The following is a 24,218-nucleotide window of genomic DNA, read 5'->3' on the forward strand; positions in this document are numbered from 1 at the left end:
GAACCCGAGGCATTGTTTTGTTATCACTCGCTTAAAACTAGAGACATTCCATCGACTAGTCAATTTTCATGTAACCAATGACTGGAGCCCAGTATTGGAGAACTGTCCTTGTGGTTCGGTTTCAATACAAAGCACAATGAACACACTTTTATTTTGCACATTAGACACTGAACAGAGAAATGAATTTGTGATACCACTTCTAAAAACTTTACAAATACATCAGTGCCATCCGGATTTTTTGTACTTGCTAACTTTGCCATCAATCAAAATCTGTAATGACCTTGCAGTCTATTTATGTGCAGTTTTGAAGGCAAGAAAGGGCTTTTAGATAATTTTGGAGATGTTTTTTACAAATGACTCCTGTGATGTCATGAGTTTTTCCTCCCTAATACCTGAGAATATGTTCTCTCTATTTTTTTTTCTTTTAATAACTGATGTCAGCTCCTATCTTGGATTTTCTGATATAAGTTTTAGCTTTTTATCTGCTTATCAAACATTTACGAGAATACGTTCTATGTGTTTCTTATTATTAATTGAAGCTAGCTGGACTATTTGTGATAGAAGTATTAATTTTTTATGTGCTTTATGGTTGTTGATAAACAATCGATTAAAGTATTGTACCTACCACACTACTTGTGGGACGGGTTTGACGCAAACAACTGAGCCTTAGTGTGTTCTTTACGATGAAGATATATTGGAAGTCTGAGCCTGTCAGAGGTGGAGCATGCCCTCTCTCAGCATGAGAAGGACAGCCTAGCTCTTCTTGCATTGCAAATGCTAGACTGTCATCATAGTTCACCGAGCCATGGTCACTGTGTTGAAGATTCCCAAGTAAAGGGATCGCCAGTGATTGAAAGGTGGTGAATTCTCCTGCAATAATATTGTTACAAAATAGTCTTCAGCTCAGGAAAAGACTAAAATTCAGCAGACTACATATTTTGAAACCACCTCGACCGAAGAGAAACGGCCATTCTAGACACAGGACTACCTGAACGCCATCATCCATGTGGCACACCTTCGCCAGTGGAATATGAGACCAAAGCAGATATCACCCTGCCCTTTGTCAAGATAGTGATTTGTTAGCAAAGCTAGGAACATGCCACAAATCCTCAGGCTCACAATCCACGGGTAGATGCAGCAGAAATACTTCTTCCATTCGGACATGTACAGGGCATCCCTTCTGTAAGACTCACTGGCACCATCCTGAGACCCACGGGCATAATTCATCACCAAGTGTGAGAACATGGACGGGTGGTGCTGCGGCATGTCATAGGTGCTGTTACGACAGAGAGCACTGTGAGACCAGAAGGGGCTGGGATCATAAGGGGCAGAGGGACAATGTGTGATCAAAGCGGGCAGTGTGTGGGCAGAAGGTACTGGGATGAGGGACAGTCAGAGACGTTTTAAGGCATGGACAAAGGGGGCCATTGCCCAGGGCTCCCACCTGCCAACTCCCCCTGGGAAAGTGAACTCTCCCTCCATTAGATCTGTCTATGTTATTTCTTCATCTAAACCACTCTCACGCTCTTCCTTACTGCTGCCACTGACTGTCATTCTACCCTTTTTCATCTCAATAATTTTTGTGGTTCTGGGCAAGACATACTTCAACTGTTTTTGTGTGACCCCTTTAAACTTTAACACATACATAATTTAGTATTGTTTGGCATCACGCGTCTTGAATTAGCAGGAAATGGGTATGAAATTCTATTTTTTCCACGCCGAAGTCCCCCAAAGTTTCTAAGAGGACACTGAGGACAGTGTGTGAGCCGAAGGGGCTGGGAGCACAGGTGGCAATGTGGAACAGAGTGGGCATGAAACAGAGACAGTAGCGTGTGAGTACAGGGGCCAGTGGGGCAGGAAGTAGATGGGGGTAGTGTGTGTGCACACGGGGCAGTGTTTTAGTGGTCAGTGGGTAAACAGAAAGGTCAAGAAGAGAAGACAAGTATGTGGGCAAAAGAGTCATGGAGGAAAGTGTGAGCAAAGGGGGAAGTGTGTGAGCGGAAGGTACTCGGATGAGGGACAGTGTGTAAGTGGAGCATGGAACAAAATGTGAGCAAAGCGAGGCAGAAAGCTCACAGAGCAGCAAGTCAGCCAAGAGTGTAAGCGGAAGAGTGTATTCGAAGAGGTAGTGAGCAAATGTGTAGCAGATTTTGAGCAAAGGTTTTTCTAAATGCCATTTGAATTTATTGCATGTTAAAATAACTTGCAGATGTCAAAGTGGACCTAACTGAATCCATTTGTCAAGTAAATAAATCTGTCATACTCCAACACCCACCTGGCTCCCAAAACTCCCTCCACCCCAAACTCCACAATGCCAGATCAAAAAATGGTTTCCCTTCCCCTCCTCTCGGGCCTATTGTTTTCGGATGTGTTAGTTCTATTGAATCAACTGAAGTGAACCAGGACTACACCTCCCAGGATGCATTACTTTGTTTAACAATAATAAAAGCACAAAACTGGAATACTAGCTTCTTTGTTACATGGAGTCATGTGGTCGGTCACCTTATCTTGATGGTTTATGTGTTAAACAAAAAAATAACCAGCCCTGCTTTGATTTGCATCCTCCTGATTAACTAGCGTGAATGTTCCCAATAATAACTAGTTGCTTTTAATAAAAGGCTCCAATATGAGTGGTAAAGAAATGAAAACACAAAATGTGTTGATCTCCCTGTCGATGGCGAAGGTTATCTATTCCTCTGCAAGAGATGGTTCGTTTGAGCGCGAGGGAAATTCGGGCGTCTGAATGTGATGACGCAGGTGTTCGCATTTGCTGTGAAAGGGGCAGGGCTGTATGTTTTTTTACAGGCTGCTGGCAATTATTATTTTTGCTGAGCGCGTAAAAGTAGGGTTTTTCGAGAAAGGCGAAGGCTAGTCTGGACTTCAGGAGATTCGTGAAAGTTAAATTTGAAGGTACTATAATTTTACAAGTCGTGTTTCTGGAGTTAGATTTGTTTTCGGGACATTGCTTTTGATCGTTATGTATAATTAGTGTTTATTTCTGTCCTTATGATTCGAATTTACACTTTAAGACCACGGGGGCTAATAGGATATATATTTTCATGCCATACTGATAAACGTACTCTTTTACCTGGTAACACCGATAGTCCACTTGTAGTTCCCTATTACGTGCGTGAAAGATTTGCCAGTCTGTTTTTTTTCTTTGCATTGTAGATCTTGTAGTTGTGTTTATTCCATCATAGCTGGGGTGACCAGTTGGCTCCATGTCACTGAGACGCCACTTTTCTATTCCGGGCCTTTGCTTTTACTGATCAATACATTCTGGGAGTTGTAGTTTTGGTGTGTTTTTTAAAGAAGTCAATTGAACCAACATACATGAGTTTGACATGTTAAAGCAAAGTCAGAAAAGAGGTAAAGTTGTCTTTTGTGACACCAGCTCATCACACTAATTGTAAAACCAGGACTAGAAGCACCGGAATACGAAAAAAGTGCCTGGACGAACCATCCACGCATGAAATCTGGGAACATTGTGATCCTCGTTACTCTGTGTTGGTTTTAATCAGTCTTATGAATGAAGAGTTTAGTAGTCAAGACCGGTATAATCACTTCAATTATTTAATAAGTAATGCTCAAAGTACGGCCCGGGGGCCGCATGCGGCCCTTCTAACCTTCATGTGCGGTCCCCTGGTCAACAGGAGCACTGAGCAGCCGTTCACTATGCTCAGCTCTTACATAAAAAGATGTTAAATAAGCGGGCTAGCATTTTTTTAAAGGTTAAAGGAAGTAACTAGGGAGTCCTGCACCATTTAACGTTAGGAACACCGTTTGTAAAGAAATATTGCAGAATACCTGTAAAATTATGATAGTCTCTTCAAAATTCAAGAAGTGTATTTCATTAGCAAGCAGAAATGTTTCACCGTATTAAATCAGATTATATTCGTGCACTAAAAAGTATTTTTTTACAGTGACTATTTTCAAACATGACTGTAGAAACAGTCATGCTTACCCCCTTCCCTGACCACAATACCAATAGTGAACTAAAAAGACAAGTTAGTTGTTATGTGCAGTCTTTGGGTGGCCGTTATACATGAACAACATTATAGTTTATTAAAGCAAACACAACAGAAGGTGTTCTACAGTGCGCATCCCGAAGTCATGTATTTCGAGGTCCTCATATTTGATAATGAAGAGAAAGTGAAATAAAACAATTGCCTAGGATCACACAGTTTGGTCAAGTGGGGAAGCCGGGATTGAGTCAAGGTTTTTTTGTTCCACAGTGTGCAATTCAATTCAGCCACTAGATGCCCATGCTTTCCTTTCCCTACTCCCATTGTGCCCCCTGTGCTGTATCCCCTGATCTGTACATCCCCACGCTGCCATCAGTGGGGCTCTCAATCACACTACCAATCAAACTTTTTGGCCCCTTGGAAAATGTTTGAGAGTACCCGTGCTTTAATACAACTCCCACCCTGTTCTGTTCTGTAGTTTTCAGTCGAATCCATGTCAAGGTGGTTCCTTGTTTCAGGTTGTGGCCTCTCAGGGATTTGATGATTTCATGTCCTCAAGCATTTACTGTACCTATCCTAGCATTTTCTGTTAGCGCTTGTTTTCGGGTGTGTTAGTTTCAATTGGATCATCTGGCAAGCCCTAGAAAAGCGTGGAACCAGGATTACAATTCCCAGCATGCATTAGGTTATCAGGGGAAATGATTGGTCAGTTTTAGCACTCCAATTGTATTTACACTTCTGAAAACAGTGATTAAGCTAAAAAAAAAAAAAAAAAAGGGGACCTGGGAAAATGGTGTTTTGGTGACCTGAATTATCTGGAAATCCTACCCTTCCGCCATCATGAGGTACGCATCAGTTGATCCCGCAGACTGCTTTTCATGTTCTACCAACGGTACAGAAATTCCAAGATGTAAAGCATTCTTTGCTTAAGAACAAACAATTGCGGAAGGCGTCATAGGTTACAACTTAGAGGCTCTTGACAAATGCCGGAAGGGTAATGTTTGCCTCTGGAAGGTAATGTATCCCAGGTGACATTTGTTTCTCATAAAGTGATGGTGGACCAATCTTTATAGGGTATGAATTCAGTTTCCTAGGCCCAGGGTTGGTTTGCTTAATTTTTGTTTTACGCAGTTGTCGGGTGTATAGCTTGGGGCCGGATAGGAGAAAGGAAAGTGCCACCAGAGCGTTGTGTAGGTATCCGTACCCTGTATGTATGTGATTTTTTTTTTTGTAGCATAAACCTGCCCACAAGGCAGCAGACCGCTGTACAGGGCCAGATAAGCGCAAAGTAAACGAGTGATGGGAGAAGCCGCTGGTATGAGCACTATTATTGCATTATGATGTAGTGATGTTTAAAGAGGTACCTTTTCAACTCCTTCCTAAACTGGAGCAACCTTGGAGTGGTCCTGATGATTACAGGGAGGCTTTTCCAGTTCCTGGGTGCACAGATGGAAAAGGCCTGCTGCCCTGTTTTTCCTTTCTTACCCTTGTTACTATGCTGTTTGATGGTGTTCTGGATGTGGGTGTGCCAAGAACCGACCATAGCAGAGGTTTTGCATGTACCCTTGTGCTTGGTGCATAAGAAGAGTGTGCCTCAGTAACAAATAATGCTCCACAGACAGATGGCCTAGCTGGAGTCAAGTATGTCACTAGACCTCTGAAAAGGAAGTCACTCAGGCAAGTATTGTGTAATAAGTGCACTGTCCCTGTTTGCGTCATGGTGCACCTTTTAGACAAGTGCACTGGGCACAAAGAGGGGCATTGTGCCCTATTGCAAGTAATGTACTGCTCTAGGGCACAGCATCAGTGAAAAGTGGACAGGCTGTTTGAAGCAGCTGGTCCACGTATCTGTGTTAGCATCAACCTACCTGTACTTCAAAGAGGTAACAGAGATTCACCTTCAGGCAGGTGCAGCAAGTGACAGTGGGTCTCTGGACAACTTCTTTGCCTCTGCACCTGCATCCATAATAAAGTGTGGATGCAGAGGCAAAGTGATTTCTTCGTTTGCATGAGGCCACGCCCCTATGCAAACAAGAGAGCCCCTCTCAAGATACCAGTGGTGCTACATTTGCACCAACGCTGTCAGTGTTACAGAAGGGACTGCCCAAGCGTCCGTGGCCCCTTCCATAAAACCATAGTGCCCACAGGGCTGCCCAAAGCGGGTGCACACACCTGTTGTGTTCCAGGGGCACTGTATTTAATACAGCCAACTGCATGTTACACATCAGTGAAGCAAACATACTGACGACTGCATACAGGAGAAACTAAATGGAGAAGTACCTATAAGGCAAACAAATCAAAGTTGGTAATGGCTCTTCTAAAATTCCATTAATTTCCTAAGGTGCAGGACAATTGATAATAACCATTTGGCCCCAGATTCCAGGACCTGCATCTTAAATCATTCTTCATTGCTCCTTGTGCAGCATGCCACAACATTTAGAAAATTAGAGTTTTGGCAAGATTGGGGCAGCTGATGTAGACTAGTTATAATTTTGTGCAATCGGTGCTGAGTCAATGCAAGGCCGTGAACAAGGTTTTACCCATTTGTGTTCTATTCCTGAGGGTGATCGCTGACTTATGAACCATCTCTGAAAACAGTCCAGAAAACAAAATTTGTTCTTGTTGACCTCCATTCTATCATCTCTGGGTTGTTTGTGCATCTCTGTGCAAAGGGTTTTTTCTTTCTTAATTTTGTAGTATGCTAAGCATATGTACCTCTTTCATTTCTTTGTGGATCAGACAATACAGACTTGGCTCATTTGGGGCAATATATCCGTGCAAACCTAGCATTATCCTCATTGCGGTCTGAAGATATACTGAAATATGTGGATACATTCATATATTTTTTTAACACATTTGCTCAAAACTGTTACATTTCTCAAATGGTCAAACTCTGATTCGAGAACACTGATGAAGAAAATGTTGTTCAGCAATACCAATTCACAATGGATTTGCCTAGAGGATGTAGTGTGCCCAATCACTTCTGTAATATTAATACAGATTACAAATTTATAGTAGATTCACTGCCTATGATGCACTAGTTACTTGATGGGAGATCCCAAACTCAAGACTACATGCAAAGTATGAAAACTCTAGATTTCCTAATTCTGTACAACATAAAGAATCTAGTGCCAGATGTATGACATTTTGTTTTGCGAGTCTCAAAACAAAATGTACAACAGTGTAAAGCAAGCTGTTTGTGATTCCCAATGGGGTCACAAGGACCTACCTCATCAATATTCATGAGGTAGATCACAATTTGCGACCCCTCCCCCCTCCCACACCCATTGGAAATGGTCACTCACAGGAATGGTAGCCTGCTTGGGACAGCAGACCACCATGTTTGTTACTGCTTTTTCAATAAAGCAGTTTTTTTTAAAATGCAACCCGTTTTCCTTAAGAAAAGCGGGATGCATTACACACACAAAAAGTTTTCTTTTCATTTTTTTTCAGAGTAGGCAGTGGTCCCGCTCTGAAAAAGGTTTTGCGCCCCATTCACAGAGAGAAAGGGGTCCCCTCCCCATTTGCAAATGTTTACAAACAACTTGAAGTTGGTGGTAACTGCAACTGTTTTGCGACTGCATTCACTGGTGCAAAACATTCATGCATGCCAGTGCTGTTCTTTTTCAGGAAGAGACCCCCTAAACAAGTTACCAAATCACATTTTGCCTTTTGTACATGGCAAAATGCATTTTACGGTCACATATGGGGCGTTTGCGACTAGTAAAATGGTTCGTCAATCCGGCCCCTAGTGGTGTGGTGCAAGATGGAATTCCCATGCTGAACATGTTGGTCAGACGTTTAGCCTTTTTTTTCCCCCAAACATGGTAACTCTTTCCAGTCTTCTCACAGAGGAACATATTCCTGCCATTATTTGAACCCATCTATGTTCATCTGAACCTCCTGAACATGCAGGTACCAGACATTTTAAAAGTTTCTATATGTTTGGGGTTTGTATATATGATATAACCAGATGCAGTGCATTCAAGAAATTTGGAAACCAGTAAAGGAAAAGGTTGGTATAAGTTACCTGTCCTCTGACCGCAGACATCACCACAGTTTTTCTTGCACACTCACCATGACCATATATTTGCATCATCTACACATTCTAAAGTTTTTTCGGAATTGAGTGCCACACGTCCCTTGCTGTGATTGGTTTTGTTGGAACAACACGCTGACCTTGACATTTCTTGGGTTTTTAGCCTACTCATTTTTTTCCAAATCGGGGTCGTTCCTCTCAGCAGTTTCATGCAGGAAGATATCCCTACAAAGGCATGTACTGAATTTGTGTTCTCCTTGGTCATTCAAATGTGGGTTTGAGCAGGGACCCACACACTATTCACCATGGAATGTTTTTGATTGGGGGGAATTCCACAGGTGATGACTGTGCTATGAAAGCCCAAGGTCAACTGATACCCAAGGAGACCTACTAACCGTAGACCTATCTAGAAAATAAAGACACAGGGGAATCTAAGTTGATGTCTTGCTTTAGTCGCTGTATGTTTGAATACCCAGAATGCTCTGCAAATCTATAGTTTCTGTTTTCTCCCAACTGTGTCTCCTGCTATCTCCCAAAAATTCGAGTGGGTTTAAAGCACATGACTAGGTAATTCCATTTTCCTAGGATAACAAAACCCTAAGCGTGTCTTGCTCCTTGCTGGACCACAGACACACAGCTGTCATCTTACTTTGCACTGTGAGAGAAAAGTCCTCTGACTTTCTACCAAGACAAGAATCCAGATGCAGTTTGGATTTTTTAATAGGATAACAAACAATGTTATCTGTGTTGAGTTACTTGATGGGGCAAAGACGTGATTCATCCTCTCAGAATGCTTCTCGTTGAGAGGAAGACATTGTGGGGCCTACTCATGAAGTAAATTTACACACAAATCTGCATGTATATGTTTACTCCTACACTTTGGAGTAAAATTACTACTTGTGGCTGTTCCCGACTTATGAGTGTAAATTAAGTACACCGTGTAGACTTGCATGTCCCCAAGTCCAAAGATCAGGGGCTGCGGCCACATTTGAGTGTAAGTTACGAGTACCTTTTCACACTTAGGCAGAGATATCCCCTATGGCATAGTATATGGAAAAGTGAAAATGTTCTTTAAACCTAAAGTAAAAATAATATTTTATAATAAAGGTCGCATTTTTATAGATAATTTTTATATCATTAACTTAAAGTCAAAATAACTCTTAACTTTCAGTCCCTGCCTCCTTTATTTTCTATGGGATATGTCGCAGTACCAGTGGTTTTGCATGAGTGGTGCTGGACATCCTATAGGTCTGAGCTGGAATACAAGTTCAAATGTGTTGGTACCTTTTTTGGCTTTAGTAACTATAGAAGTGCTGTGTGAATAAGAGTGGACTTACTTTTTCTGTGGGTGGGTGCATGTCCCTCTTATTCCTCCTTTTTTCTTTTTAAAACAACAACCCTCCACTTCCATCCCTCCCACATCTACTACTAAAATGTAGGAATATGTGTGCAGAGATCTCCATACAGAATAGAGGTAGAGGCATAGACCTATGTAGATAGGTTAGTAATTAAGGTTCTGCAGTAGGTGAGTACTATTTGGCAGTACTACTAAACATACTACATTAAGCAATTTGTGAATAGGCCCTATACTGTTGGTTTTGCTGAGATTTTGAAAGTGGAGAGCTGTGCTTTCACTCTTACAAGTAATGTCACACTAAATATGTTTTTGAGAAGACAATACATATTTTCTTTGTCCCAGATTCCTTTAACTTACTATATTAGTTTCACCAGAAAGAGGTTCTGTATCACTGACTCAGTAATAGACCTGGATAATAATATAAAAACATATTTTTTCCCTACAATGCAGAGCTAAATAATGAATCAGTCTAAAAGTTCCCCTGTGAGATGTCTACACTTCTATTACCTGTCAAAGGGCAATTGAATCTTCCCCAGATGAACTTTAGAGCTTCACATGTTATACACCTGATTATTTGACACGGTTTAATATTCCAAGACTTTTCTTTTATCTGCCTGGTTAAATACATTTAAAAAATCCTTATTTTCAAGTATCCATAAGCAAAATATGAAATACGTTAGCAAGTAAAGCAACCAAAACTACAGCAGGCTATTTACACACAAGGTTACGTTCAAGAAATAGTCCATTGATGGATAACAAGTTGCCATTTCTACTGATATCAAGAAAGTGAGTATTCACTAAAATTGGGTAATCAATGGCTAAGCCGTCAAAAAGAAGAGTACAAGATACAGTGGAAGGGCAATAGAGTGTTTTGAATTCAGCAGTGGTATTTTAACTGATGCTTAAAGAGAAGGCAGTGCTATGAACAGCAGGGTAAGCAGTAAACATTCACACTTTAACAACCCATCCTGCTATTTGCAGCATGGGGCAACATTAACAGAAGTGAAGCTTAAAATCATTCAGAAAAGTAAAAGTTAGCAACTGAAGATGGAGTGGAAGGTCCAAAATATCTATACATACTGCAAGCTGTAAACAATAAGGCAGAAAAAAGGAATAGAAGTTTTTGGCATTCTAGAAATCACCAAAGCTAAAGACCCAGTGACATTCGAAGAGAACCATTTACCTATTTTGTTTCCTATTGGACTATTAACCTGTGAGAGATAGATAGATATATATATATATATATGTCCAAAAGATTTTATATAGCCAAGTATCATTCTCTGACTAAAAAAGGATGATACACACATCCTTTGTCGTATACCTGCTGCAGCTCAAATGCAACAGACACATCCTGCAAAGAATAAAAGAAATACCTGTACGGTTGCAGCAAGCAACGCATGTAGGCCAACGTTTTGGAGGCAACATTGGTAAAGATCAAGATAAGTTCAGAAATGATACAGAGGGAAATTCAGTTAAAAGAACTGAGTCACAAGAACGTTCATTGATAAGCAGATGTATTTTTGGGAGTGAATAGATAATTGTGCATGTGAAGGTCATAAATGAGAGAGAGACTGCTGTTGGTATCCTCTAAGAAGGCTACATTTGTGTGTATAATGATCTTATGGACTGTAAGGCGTTATTTTGATGTGAGGAGATTTTTTGATTTGGACTGCTACTGAAAAATCAGTGGTGAGAGGTCGGCAACCACTGTGAAGTGATTAGAAATATTAGTTTAGTTGGAATCTTGACTTTTTTGGGGCCTGTTCACAAATAAACTTAGAAATGAGTAAGTAAACAAGTGTACATTTACTCTTACACTTTGTAGTAGCTTTGCTACTTTTGGCTATTCACAATTGCCGAAAGAAAAGTTACTACAAATTGTAGACTTGCATGTCTCCACCACCTCTGTTTATCTGGTGTAGCCTTCTTAAAAGTTTGCATCCCCTAAAATGCAATGGTAAGTTTACTACTAGAACCGTATTCTATGTTCTTCACATTTGGTGGAGACCTCCACAACTGGGGCGGAGACTTGCCTATAGTAAAATATAGATAAATAGTTTATTAAACTCTAATTAAAAATATTAGAAATATTTTTGTAACATTGTTGTAAATGAATTCTATACATTTTATGTGTGGAACAAAATATAAAAACTGTTAAAGCACTTAACTTTTGAATTAAATATTTAATGTAAATATAGTAGATCACCGTTTTCTTTAAAGATATATTAAAAAACACCCATCTGACGAAAAATGTTTCTTTTAAACTTTACTGTTATTTAAATAGCCTAAACATTTTTTTTAATAAAGCTACATGTATTATTAAAGCATTATATATGTACTCTGTGTTTTTTAAAAGTAGACCTAAATTAATCTTAACATTATTTCCCGTGGCATTTTACTGTATGTTCCTGTCCATTATTTTCTATACAAGGGTGTTGCAGTACCAGTGGTTGACCATATGTACTGTTGTACTTATTGTAGGTCTGAGCTGTAGTGCAATTATAACTGTTTTGGTTCCTTTTTGGCTGTAGCAACTATAGAAGTTTGTGAACAGAACTGAGCTTACTCTTTTGTTGGTGGGTTCATACACCTCCCCAGTACTAGTAGATATTTGCTCTTTTCTAGCAACTCCCCATTTCTCCCACATTTACTATTAAAACTTAGACATGTGTGGGAATGTCTCCGCTGTCAGGACAGATATCTCCAGACACAAAAGATAGGGGAGGAATAGGCATATTCCTCTGCACTTAGGTTAGTGACTATCATTTTATAGTAGATTAGTAGTAATATTTGTAGCACTAATAAATATACATATGCAGTTTGTGAATGGGCCTCTGTATGTCCTTGTCCAGCAAGGCGAAAGACAAGTCTGAAATTTACCTAGATGGTTTGAAGTTGTCACCACCTTCTCAAAGTATGTGCTTATTACAGGGAGCCCAGCTGTAGGGGAATTCCCTGTTCACCATGACAGATGGTTAGCATTTTTGTCTTCAATTTGTGTGACCAGGTCTTTTTAAATGCTCTACCTAACGATGTATTGATAATTGAACCATCGGTGGATGCAAAAAGATTGGGTTAAGAAGCTAGCAACCTTTAAGGGACTGGGTTCAAGAGAAAGGAGTGAGTTTAATTGTGTGCTTTTTTTTCCCCAATATTTCTGCTTCTTCTGGCAGATTAAGGTTAATAACATTGACTTGGAAGTTCTCCAGTGGAAGTAATCTGGCAGTGGTTAATCAACAAGTGTGAGCTTTGAGATAAACATAGTTCCAATTATAGATGGGATGTTAGACTGTGTACCAGTAGTGTTGATTTAAAAAGAAAATGCAGCTATTCAGTTACAGAAAGCTTGTGTCATTTATAGTACAGGAGAAGTGGTGAAAGGTGTGATTGAAAAGGTTCCCAAAACCTGATTTTTCATTCTTTTGGAATTGTTTGGTTTGTATGGACTGCTTTTTTATGAGCTTACAATTGCTACACCCAAACCAGTGATTTGTATCTTCATTGCTGGTGGGTGAACCCCACATATTGTTCACTGTGGTGTTATTTACTTCCTCGAGATGCACCAAATTCCTTTTGACTTACTCACCGGAGCTTCATATGATTGGCACCTTGTTCCACCTTAAGCACCTCATCAGCATTGTATTTGTTCTCAGGGTAAAGAGTGCTTAGAAAGTAAGAGGCATTTAGGGTTCCATTAAAATTTCTTTTTATTTGTTTTTCATACTTTCCTATCACTACCTAATGATCCCTGACAGGAGGGTTCTAATGGCAGCACCAAGGGTTGAATTTGCTACATCTAATTGATGCCTAAAGCTGAGACAAATGGTTTTGTAGGTACAACGGTTGTTTTGAAAGTTCATCAGAGCTCAAGTGTCTGATCATGGGTAATGAAGGAAAATGCCATCAAAGGGCAAAGTAAGTATGAAAACGAATGTGATGTTAGACAATAAGCCTCATTACGAGCTGTCCTGAATAATCCCTGCCATCTCCCTCTCCAGAATTACTGTAAGAGTAGTCCCAGTAATTCTAGTCAGTGGATAGGGTATAATGGGGATTACAAGATTTAGGAAATAACTTGCAGAAATTGGCGTTTCAACATTGATTCCCGCATGTTTTCACCCAGATTTTTGCTCTGAGATTCTGGCTGCTTTCAGTAAACCATCTCTATTTTGAAACACAATTTGTAATCCTGATTAGGACAGTAACTCCCTTTATTGACCCCCGTCAGGAAAACCAAGGATAGTTGTATGGGGATGGAGATCTCTGAAAGTAGATTTTTTTTTTTTTATTAAATACACAAAAAATATCTAGGTTCTTGAATAAACACTTACTGGAGGAACATTTGACTACCTTCTGTAGAATCATCATCTATGGTACACTTGGGGTTTGCTTAAGAGAAGTCCCTTTGCACTGACCTCTACAGCTCCTACGTGGTTTTGAGCAAGTTGTCTTCATAAAACTGCTTCCAGGTTTAGCATGCATTCTTGAGGCAGAAAAGTGCAAGGCCCACTGATAGATGCAGAAAGTGCTGTAATTCTTCTAGTCATAATTTTTGTTGGAAATACTAAACTCTCTAAAGTGCAGATAGCCTCTGAAGTTTTGGTAACTGAATTAGATCCAGGTGAGCTCTAAGATCAAACGCAACTGCCCATCGAAGCGTTTGTTTTGAAGGAAGGGACTAGTTGCTAGTTCTATGCATCTTTTTGACCACTTCCTCAGCTTCACAAAGGCCTAGTTAGGAATTTGCATAGTTGCAGTCCCGCTGGGCAATGGTAAAATTACAAAGTTGTACACTCTACTTATCTTAGCAGCAAAGGTTGATGCCATCTTATTCTCCCTCTGTTACTTGTAATGATATGTGAGTTTTGACCACTGACTCCACGTTGCACTTAGCCTAGCACTACACCGTCACATTAGTGAACACCAGCTTCATTTTGCTTATTGACTTTACAGGGAGTGCAGAATTATTAGGCAAATGAGTATTTTGACCACATCATCCTCTTTATGCATGTTGTCTTACTCCTAGCTGTATAGGCTCGAAAGCCTACTACCAATTAAGCATATTAGGTGATGTGCATCTCTGTAATGAGAAGGGGTGTGGTCTAATGACATCAACACCCTATATCAGGTGTGCATAATTATTAGGCAACTTCCTTTCCTTTGGCAAAATGGGTCAAAAGAAGGACTTGACAGGCTTAGAAAAGTCAAAAATAGTGAGATATCTTGCAGAGGGATGCAGCACTCTTAAAATTGCAAAGCTTCTGAAGCGTGATCATCGAACAATCAAGCGTTTCATTCAAAATAGTCAACAGGGTCGCAAGAAGCGTGTGGAAAAACCAAGGCGCAAAATAACTGCCCATGAACTGAGAAAAGTCAAGCGTGCAGCTGCCACGATGCCACTTGCCACCAGTTTGGCCATATTTCAGAGCTGCAACATCACTGGAGTGCCCAAAAGCACAAGGTGTGCAATACTCAGAGACATGGCCAAGGTAAGAAAGGCTGAAAGACGACCACCACTGAACAAGACACACAAGCTGAAACGTCAAGACTGGGCCAATAAATATCTCAAGACTGATTTTTCTAAGGTTTTATGGACTGATGAAATGAGAGTGAGTCTTGATGGGCCAGATGGATGGGCCCGTGGCTGGATTGGTAAAGGGCAGAGAGCTCCAGTCCGACTCAGACGCCAGCAAGGTGGAGGTGGAGTACTGGTTTGGGCTGGTATCATCAAAGATGAGCTTGTGGGGCCTTTTCGGGTTGAGGATGGAGTCAAGCTCAACTCCCAGTCCTACTGCCAGTTCCTGGAAGACACCTTCTTCAAGCAGTGGTACAGGAAGAAGTCTGCATCCTTCAAGAAAAACATGATTTTCATGCAGGACAATGCTCCATCACACGCGTCCAAGTACTCCACAGCGTGGCTGGCAAGAAAGGGTATAAAGAAGGAAATCTAATGACATGGCCTCCTTGTTCACCTGATCTGAACCCCATTGAGAACCTGTGGTCCATCATCAAATGTGAGATTTACAAGGAGGGAAAACAGTACACCTCTCTGAACAGTGTCTGGGAGGCTGTGGTTGCTGCTGCACGCAATGTTGATGGTGAACAGATCAAAACACTGACAGAATCCATGGATGGCAGGCTTTTGAGTGTCCTTGCAAAGAAAGGTGGCTATATTGGTCACTGATTTGTTTTTGTTTTGTTTTTGAATGTCAGAAATGTATATTTGTGAATGTTGAGATGTTATATTGGTTTCACTGGTAATAATAAATAATTGAAATGTGTATATATTTTTTTTTGTTAAGTTGCCTAATAATTATGCACAGTAATAGTCACCTGCACACACAGATATCCCCCTAACATAGCTAAAACTAAAAACAAACTAAAAACTACTTCCAAAAATATTCAGCTTTGATATTAATGAGTTTTTTGGGTTCATTGAGAACATGGTTGTTGTTCAATAATAAAATTAATCCTCAAAAATACAACTTGCCTAATAATTCTGCACTCCCTGTATTTTAGCATTAGCCACTGACATGTTACAAGCTGCAAGTAGTTTTCCACATTGTACTGTGCTCATGTTTTTATTCTTTGTGTTTTTTCCCCACCAAGGGCTTAGGCTGATGAGCATGTACTCAGACGGCAGGGACTGTCTTGTTTTGAATTGGCACCTTGGGATTGTGGGCTAGTCCCAACGTGTTATTTTCAAAGCAGACCTAAAGCACTCAGCATTTGTTTTGAATAAATAAACTTCTGCAGGGAGAGGGAGGTTCTAGACTTTTCTTCTCTTGTTTGTTCAAAGTATAAGTACCAGGTGGACCGGGGACAGAGAGTGTTTGCAGATCTCAGGCAGATCCAGGATGCTGGAGTGTGCCATCCTTGCCGTGAGGAAAATTGATCTCACTCTCCTCGATCGATTCTGGCGAACTGATGCTGAATAGGAGGGAGATGAAGCAGCAATGCCCTTTTCTCATGGTGATGCATATTTTTTAATTCATTATTTGCTTTGCATTATAATATAGATACATATATTTACTGTGTATATTGCAGTAGAGAATCATTTGCACATTCTTTCATTTCATTGCTGTGACCATTTTTAAACGTGTGCTTTCAGCATGCTAATCTACTTTTAGGAACCTTGCGTAGTGAAATAATAAATGTCTTATTTGGACTAAGAAGCGCATTCCAGAGATTTCTGTCGGTGCATGAGTGTTTCCGCTTGGTCATTAGTGAAGCAAAACATTTCTCTTAGAGTGTCTTGATGTAAATGACTGAACAACTTGGAGCACTGCATGAGGTTTACCAGAGACCGTGACATTAACTGGAGGGCCTAGGCCACTATACAAATACGAGGCACCATTACTGCTTTGAATTGGACATACAGCACACATGCTAGTCACATGTCAAATCATTACAGGAGAGATGATTAGAGTACCTCTGCATTTAGAAGCACTTGTGGCAATAGTAAAGCCTGTAGCAAGACATTGCTTGACAGGGAAGTGGAGCTTAGAGACTTAGGGCCAGATGTAGCAAAGGGTTTTACCCATTCTATGTCTATGGGAAAATGTGTTCGTACATATGGCCCTTAGTTCTTAGTCATCCGTATATTCTTGGAACATTCATTTAACTGATCGGTTCCGGTTTGTCAGACATGACTGAGTCAACTACAGTAAAGTTTGCATGTTTCAACTAATGAAAAATACTTAGTAATGCTTGATTTTCTTCAGTCTCACATTGATATTTTTCTCCTCAAAGATTTGTAATTCATCACTCGCTCTATTCACTATTGGAATTATAACCCACAAATATAACATCTGAGAGCATCTATGAGTGAATGATAGGTTTTATAGAGCGCACGCTCACTCCTCAAGGCGCATTCTAGAGCTGCCGAATAATAAGGCTAAAAATAGGAGGATCCCTACCTTACAGAATCGATAAATAGCTTACTACATCCGGAATTCCAAAGATCCAAGTTTTCAATTGCTGTAAACAAAAAATGCTATTTGTTGCATAAACATAAAATGCAATGGCGAAAGCATAAAATGCAATTTGTTGTTTGTGTCCTGGTCCCATGCTTCCAATCATGCTTGTATCAAAATGCTAAACCTCAAAGACTTGTGTCATTCCTGTTACCGATAGTTTCTATGTCATTCCACTAGGCATGATAAAGACTTGGTAGAGTCATTTCCAGTTAACATGGATATGTAACTGATGGCAAATGGAATGACTATTTGAAGTATTAGGCTCTGAAAGTATGGCTCATGATTTTTTATTTTTTTTTCCCTTTTTGTGAATTCCTAATTCACACACCAGCAGACTAGTACTTTCTTCTATTTAAGAAGGCATCACTGCAATTTTGTCTTGATCAGGAGAACTTTGGAGTGTTCAGCTACTACTGTTCTCTTTACTCCCCCCCCCCCCCCCCCCCCTTTTTTTTTTCTTTCTTTTTTTCAATAAAGACCTGAAAAACTTTCTATGCTGGTTGAGCAACCTTCAAGGTTCCTGACTTCTGAGATGCTTTTATAATTCGATCATAAGGATGAAAGTGAATAATCTTGGAGCTGTTAGCACAACACCCCATATATTTGAAGTGCTAGATGCTCCTTCATGGTGGTGCAAAGGTTCACTTGTACTACTCAAAGCAGGTGCAAATGATAGGGTTTTTGGCACAGACCACTCCTAATATTTCAATCTGACGTATTGCTACACTGAGTTGTGGCTTCTCCACACGGGCATTGGGTGTACACTGTTCCGAATCTTCAGTATAAACGCAGACACTATATATGTGTCTGTGGTTGTATGGTTATATATAACCATTGGTATCTGTCCCCTTCATACTTGTAAATACACAGCATTTTTGAATGAGGAGTGGAGGCCATCGCAGAGTAGAGTCTTACTGAGTCTACATTGTAGGCTTTAAACCATAAACCCTGTATGTATCTTTGCCCATTTGGCATATACAGAATCACAGCCCATTCATCTGTACCGTTGATTGTAATGATCTCTACTCTCTCTCTTACCTTGATCAGTGAACTATTCCCTTAGATGAGGAAACTGAAAACCTTCATCTGACCATGAAGTTTACAGCAGAAGAAATTAGAGCGGTATTTCACAATTGCCAACTGGAAAAGCTCCTAGTCCTGACAATACCCCTGTTGAAATTGACAAAATATTAATAGATTAAATCTCACCACTTTTTACATCTATGCTTGAAGATATTGGAACGAATAAGTAAATTTTATCTGCAGCTGACCTTTTAGTATTTTTAAAAAGCAAAAAAGACAATGACCCAACCGCATGCAAATCCTAGCGCCCATTAACTCTGTTCAGTTCAGACTCTAAAATATTAGCAAATAGGATATATATAATTATCTCTGACATTATCAACATGTTTTATTTCTGGATCGAGATGCTAATTCACATACCAGCTTAACTGTCTCCCTCATTAATTGTATTGAGACTATGTAAGAACTGCTAATTATCGTGCTACTAGATTCCTATAAGTATTTTGATTGGAGGTCATGTCGCTTTCTTTGGGCAGTGCATCAGACCATGAAAACATCAGCTGGATTTAAACTTTCTATCAACGCCTAAAGCTTACTATATGAATTAATAGTAAAGTATCTTCTACTGCTAATACCCAACAAGGGTGCCCACTGTCTCCTTCACTACGTGGTCTATATGGACCCCAAATTAAAATACTTTTATCTCCCGTTCCTAAATTAAATCTTTCTACCTCAATAGCAGCCTATGACTATGATGCTGCTAATGTCTCTTCAATATTTAGCCTTGTACTGGCAATTATGCAAAAAACACAGAAGAATCTTGGCTAGTTTTTAGTTGGAAACTAAACTCGGGTTGTCATGGCAGAGGTAGCTGAGACTGGTGACTCAAATTGTATCTTCTGCACCATATTTCAGGCTATTCTTTCTCCTAAACGTACTGTTAATCTGTCTACTAAATTGTTACAGGAAAGATTAAGGTACTTACTGATTTCTTTGCATCAGAATAAGTTTATTAAAATGAACGTTCTTCTAGAATGTATTTTTCTTTGCAATGTTCTACCACTCTATATACCTGCCTCATTCTACAGAACAATTGATACCGTTGTCTTGATGTTCATCTGGCAAAGTATAGCACCAGACCGAGTTATACAAATTCCTCAAACTCTCCATAACCAGAGGTGGATTGGTATTACCTGAATGTGAAATATGGCTGTTCAAAATTCCTTTAAAAATCCAGCTCTAGACCCCTTTTTAATACAGGGAAGATGTGTGAAATTCATCATTTGTTTACGCTTTTCTGATCTTCAGTCACAAACACCATTGAATGATAACTTTGAACTATCATGGTGCTTTCACAATACTAGTAATGGTTTAGCTAGGATATCTTTTCCAAGATAATTTAAGGGAGTGAAGTGGCAAGCAATTTGTTTTTAGGTGTTTTCAGATCCACACTTTTTAACCAAAGAGCCTTTAATTCCTAAATTATGTCAACTTGCATTTCTAAACCTTTTTTGGCTCTGATGCATCATCAATTTCTCATCCTTATACCAAATGCTGTAAAGCTATATACTTGATGGTATATTACAATTGGTGGAGAAATTATCTGTATGGTAATCCAAAACTGTTTCTACTGTACTTGATAGTTATCACTCCCACTCAACTATGAACGAAAGTTTATCATACACTTTAAAATTCTCTGATTCCATTAACACTATCCAAATGGAAAAAACAAAATAAAGATTGTCCATGATGCTCTCGAGACCAGGCAGATAATGTCCATAAATTCATTTGCTGCCCTATTAGGCAGAATTTTTGATCAACCTCTTTCAATAAATGAGCAAAATATTGAACAAGGAAGCTCAACCGAACCCTTACACAATATTATTAGGGATTCATGGATGAAAAATCCTTAGTTTTGCAATGTCCGTTTCCTGGGTACTTTTTGCTAAGAAAGACTGTACAGCTCCAACCTAGCAGGACTGGTGAAAGGAACTTAATAAAGCTTTCGAAATGGAGTGCCAGATAGATGTTACAAGAGGCACTGTATGTAAATGTAATCCTCAATAGCAACTCTTCGTTTGAAAGCAAATATTTAGATTTACGAGCTGTTACCTATTTTTTTTTTTTTTATTTATTTATTTTTTTAATCCCTGTTGCAATTACAGTCTACCTGGATGGGTCTCTGGAATTTGGATCAACTTACTCCTGACTTCTCGGAAGCACACATTCTCTATAATATTGCCCCAGGCAATTTATTCCCTGGTCTGTGGGGGTAAGGTACAGGAGGTGGGGTTTCTCACAACAATGGTGGTAAACCTTTTCCTAACAGGACAAAACTACATTTTCTCAGCCGTCCTGAGGCATGCTCAGCTTTCTCTCGTGTGCCCACTGCTCTGTTTGCCAGTATCTGTCTTACCTGTTTCCAGTCCATCACTGTCCATCAAATAGAATTACAGCACCTGGAAAGCTTCTGGCAGTTAATCTGCAATCTAAGATTGCTGGGTCCATCTCTCACCTATGATAACTTAGCATTCCAAAGGATTGGCTTTCTTGAGTCTCAGGGGCTCCATAGCGCTCAGAGTAGTGCTTACAACAAGCGATGTCTGGCAAGGCAGTGCTGCCATCATCTACTACACAGAAGTATACAAAAAAGTGATAAGGGAATGCTTGCATTAATTTCAGCCTCTGGAAATTACTAGGGCTGCATCCCATGCAGTTGCTATTTTGCACAACACAATACCTCAGTTTTGACCCAGCCGTATGCAAATCAGTCTCGACTTTGCTCCAGTGGGAACAGTACAGCCAGAACTGCCAGGCCAGGTCCTCATTGAACACGAGCAATCCAAGACTGTTTTTTACCCTTATTGGGACACCTCAGTCTGTATAGCGTGGTTCCTGTAGTGGTGTGCATGGTCAAAGCCAGTCTGGGGTTGCTTGTGGCCCCTTTTGGAGGAGGCCATGCCTGGCCGTTTGGAACACACTATTCTCATGAAGAGCAGGGTCGGTACTGAGTTTCACAAGGCAGGCAGTTTTTTAGAGTGGCATGGTGGATGACACACAATGCACTGGAATGCAGCAGAGCAATTACCAGTGGCTGAGATTAATTCAAGCATTCCATCCATCACCTTGTTGTTGCAGCCACCAAGGAGCATCTCCCTCTGGCTCCCATTCATATTAGAGAACTACATTAAAGGTCCAAGGTTGGACGCACTGCAGTTGTAATCTTTGAGACATCTCTAGTGACCTTACAAGGAATGATCGATCCAGATTTTATAACTCTTCTGTGAAGAATGCCAAGCTCTGCAAGCCTAAGTGGAACAATGGAGGACTGGGCCACTGGACGGTCAATAGTGAAATATACAAGACCTGGTAGCCTAACATAAGCTTGTCTGAAGGCTAGACTGAGCCCCTGGTGTTCTCCAAGTCACTGCTTGGGGTATGAAAACTGATGCAAACTTTGTCACTGTAGAACTCAGGCTTTGAGGCCCCCTTGGGAGTTTGGGAAAACCCAACTGTTCTTGCTTTGACAAGTGTATTCACAAGGTTCGCTCAACCATAAGTCTTCATTAATAACAGTTTTCCCAGACATATGAAGTCTCTAGATTTATTTGTTTTTGTAATCTTTTCACTCACTATTTAATATTAAAATACAATGCGATGTGATGCAATAAATGGGAAAGCATCCCTTAGGGATCTGTTAAGTCTCTACTACATGGTTTTTCTAGCAACCAAATCACTGGACGAGATTAATTTGCTGCTATTTTGTATTCCCTTTTAAAAGCAGAGGGGCTATAGAAGGCACATTTGATTAGCTTTTTATGCCATCAGTTTAATCATATGAGGAATTGCCCACTTATGAATATGGATGAGTGTTTACACATTTTCACCACCTTTTGAGGATTGCTGTTTGATGACCCATTAAAACCCACTGTGTGTTTCAGAAAGGTTCCAATGTGTCACACAAAGGTCATATACAGCCCTTCTTTGACTCCAGGTGAGTCAAACCCAGATATCGCAGTCTACATTGCTTTTAGCAATTATCCACACAGGAGGTCTGACCTGATACATTCTAACACACACGTTGTTTTATACTCCGTCCTGATGAAGACTGGTATGAAGTACAGAAAGCATACGCTTCCTAAGAGGGTTGAAAAGTTGACAATCTTACACTCAGCCTGGGCTAATATATTCTGGGGTTTGGGCAAATTAAGAACCGGTGAATGTACACCCCCAAAGAGATTACAGTTGGACAAGTCCATTAAAGGTCTAAATTGTTCTGAATAATTGCCTGATCCTTGATAAACAGTACACGCACTTTTTCTGCACTTACTGCCTATGAAACATCTTAATGTTTAATTTATGGACATTTTATATCATTTAATCAACTAAATATACATCAGTCTTAGTAATTGTGTTGTCTGGGCCTCTTTTTTTTTTTTCTTCATATTTTCATAGTGGCTATTTACGAATGGGATTCGATCATGTAAAACTCTGTACGCTATTAATTGTACAACTAAGCAACAAGGTTTCTACCTATCCGACGGGGACAATTTTGTATACCCAGGTTCTGAGGAACACAGTCACCCTATTGATATTTAACTACTAGCTTGATGAAGCATGCACACACTGTGAGACTATCATTTAAAGTGATGCCTTATTCTGATGCCACAAAATGGGCAATTTGATTTTTAATTTACTTTGATTGTTTTATACACTAAATTAGCACATTGCTATGACTGCCACTGTGCATGAAGGTGGCCAGACTCAGCTGCTGATGTATTTGATTTGCACTCTCCTATAAAATATTAACCATGCTGTTTATTTTTGTTTTAGCTCCAGATCATGTCTGGACGTGGTAAAAAAGCTGCAAAGCTAAAATCTGGACACAAATCCAGGTCCTCTAAAGCGGGTCTGCAGTTTCCAGTGGGCCGTATCCACCGGCTTTTGAGGAAGGGGAAATATGCAGAGAGGATTGGCTCTGGTGCTCCTATCTACCTGGGTGCAGTACTGGAGTACCTGACTGCCGAGGTTCTTGAGTTGGCAGGCAATGCAGCCCGTGACAACAAGAAGTCCAGAATTCTGCCAAGACATCTGCAATTGGCTATTAGGAATGATGAGGAACTGAACAAATTGTTTGCTGGTGTGACCATCGCTGAAGGGGGTGTACTGCCTAATATACAGGCCCAGCTTCTGCCCAAAAAGACCTCAAAGACCTCTATGAAAGAGCCAAAAGATCTTCACTCTCAAGAGTTCTAGTACAATTTTTGGCATGTACTAAAACCTGCATCAAATATGTTAATTCACATTTGTTTACATGACTTCCTTTACATGAACTTAATATATTGTGTAATAGTTGTCAATTATGTCTAGCAAACCACATTTGATAATTGCCTTATCCACTGTGTGATATCTGGACAGTGTCTTAAAGCAAAGGTGGTTATTTTTTTGTTTTTTATTATTATTTTTTTATGAGCCACGATTGGTTGATTTACTTAACATTTGGCTTTGAGGAGTTCTGTATATTTTGAGTACAACTGAGTTGATCTTTTCATTGGTTTAAATTTGTACAAATCCATTAAAATAAATGGGAAGGTAAAATGCATGGAGTTGTATCTAATATGTTTGAATTTTCATGTTTATTTGTGTCAAGTAGAAAACGGTCAGTCAATTGAATCTGATTTAAATTTGTCTAAACAGGGTGAGTTTAAGGATTTGTATAATTTTGAACTTGATATGGTTTGAACACTGATGCGAGTGTACCTGTTGGTTTCAACTTGGATGTAAGCCTGAAAAGTGATTGATAATACTAGTGGTAGCACAGAATTCTGGGTTATTAGCCGTTAAGGAAGTGATGT

At 39.9% G+C, this 24,218-nt stretch overlaps 1 protein-coding gene across 1 annotated transcript; it reads left to right on the top strand.

Annotated features, from left to right (window-relative positions):
* Positions 1-2,760: 2,760 nt before the first annotated feature.
* Positions 2,761-23,963, top strand: LOC138249154 (histone H2A-like). The gene is made up of 2 exons (XM_069203162.1): positions 2,761-2,910; positions 23,197-23,963. The coding sequence occupies exon 2, from the start codon at positions 23,206-23,208 to the stop codon at positions 23,617-23,619; it is 414 nt and encodes a 137-aa protein (XP_069059263.1). The 5' UTR covers positions 2,761-2,910; positions 23,197-23,205; the 3' UTR covers positions 23,620-23,963.
* Positions 23,964-24,218: the final 255 nt, after the last annotated feature.

This window comes from Pleurodeles waltl, chromosome 8 (genome assembly GCF_031143425.1).
Source record: "Pleurodeles waltl isolate 20211129_DDA chromosome 8, aPleWal1.hap1.20221129, whole genome shotgun sequence".
Taxonomy (NCBI): domain Eukaryota; kingdom Metazoa; phylum Chordata; class Amphibia; order Caudata; family Salamandridae; genus Pleurodeles; species Pleurodeles waltl.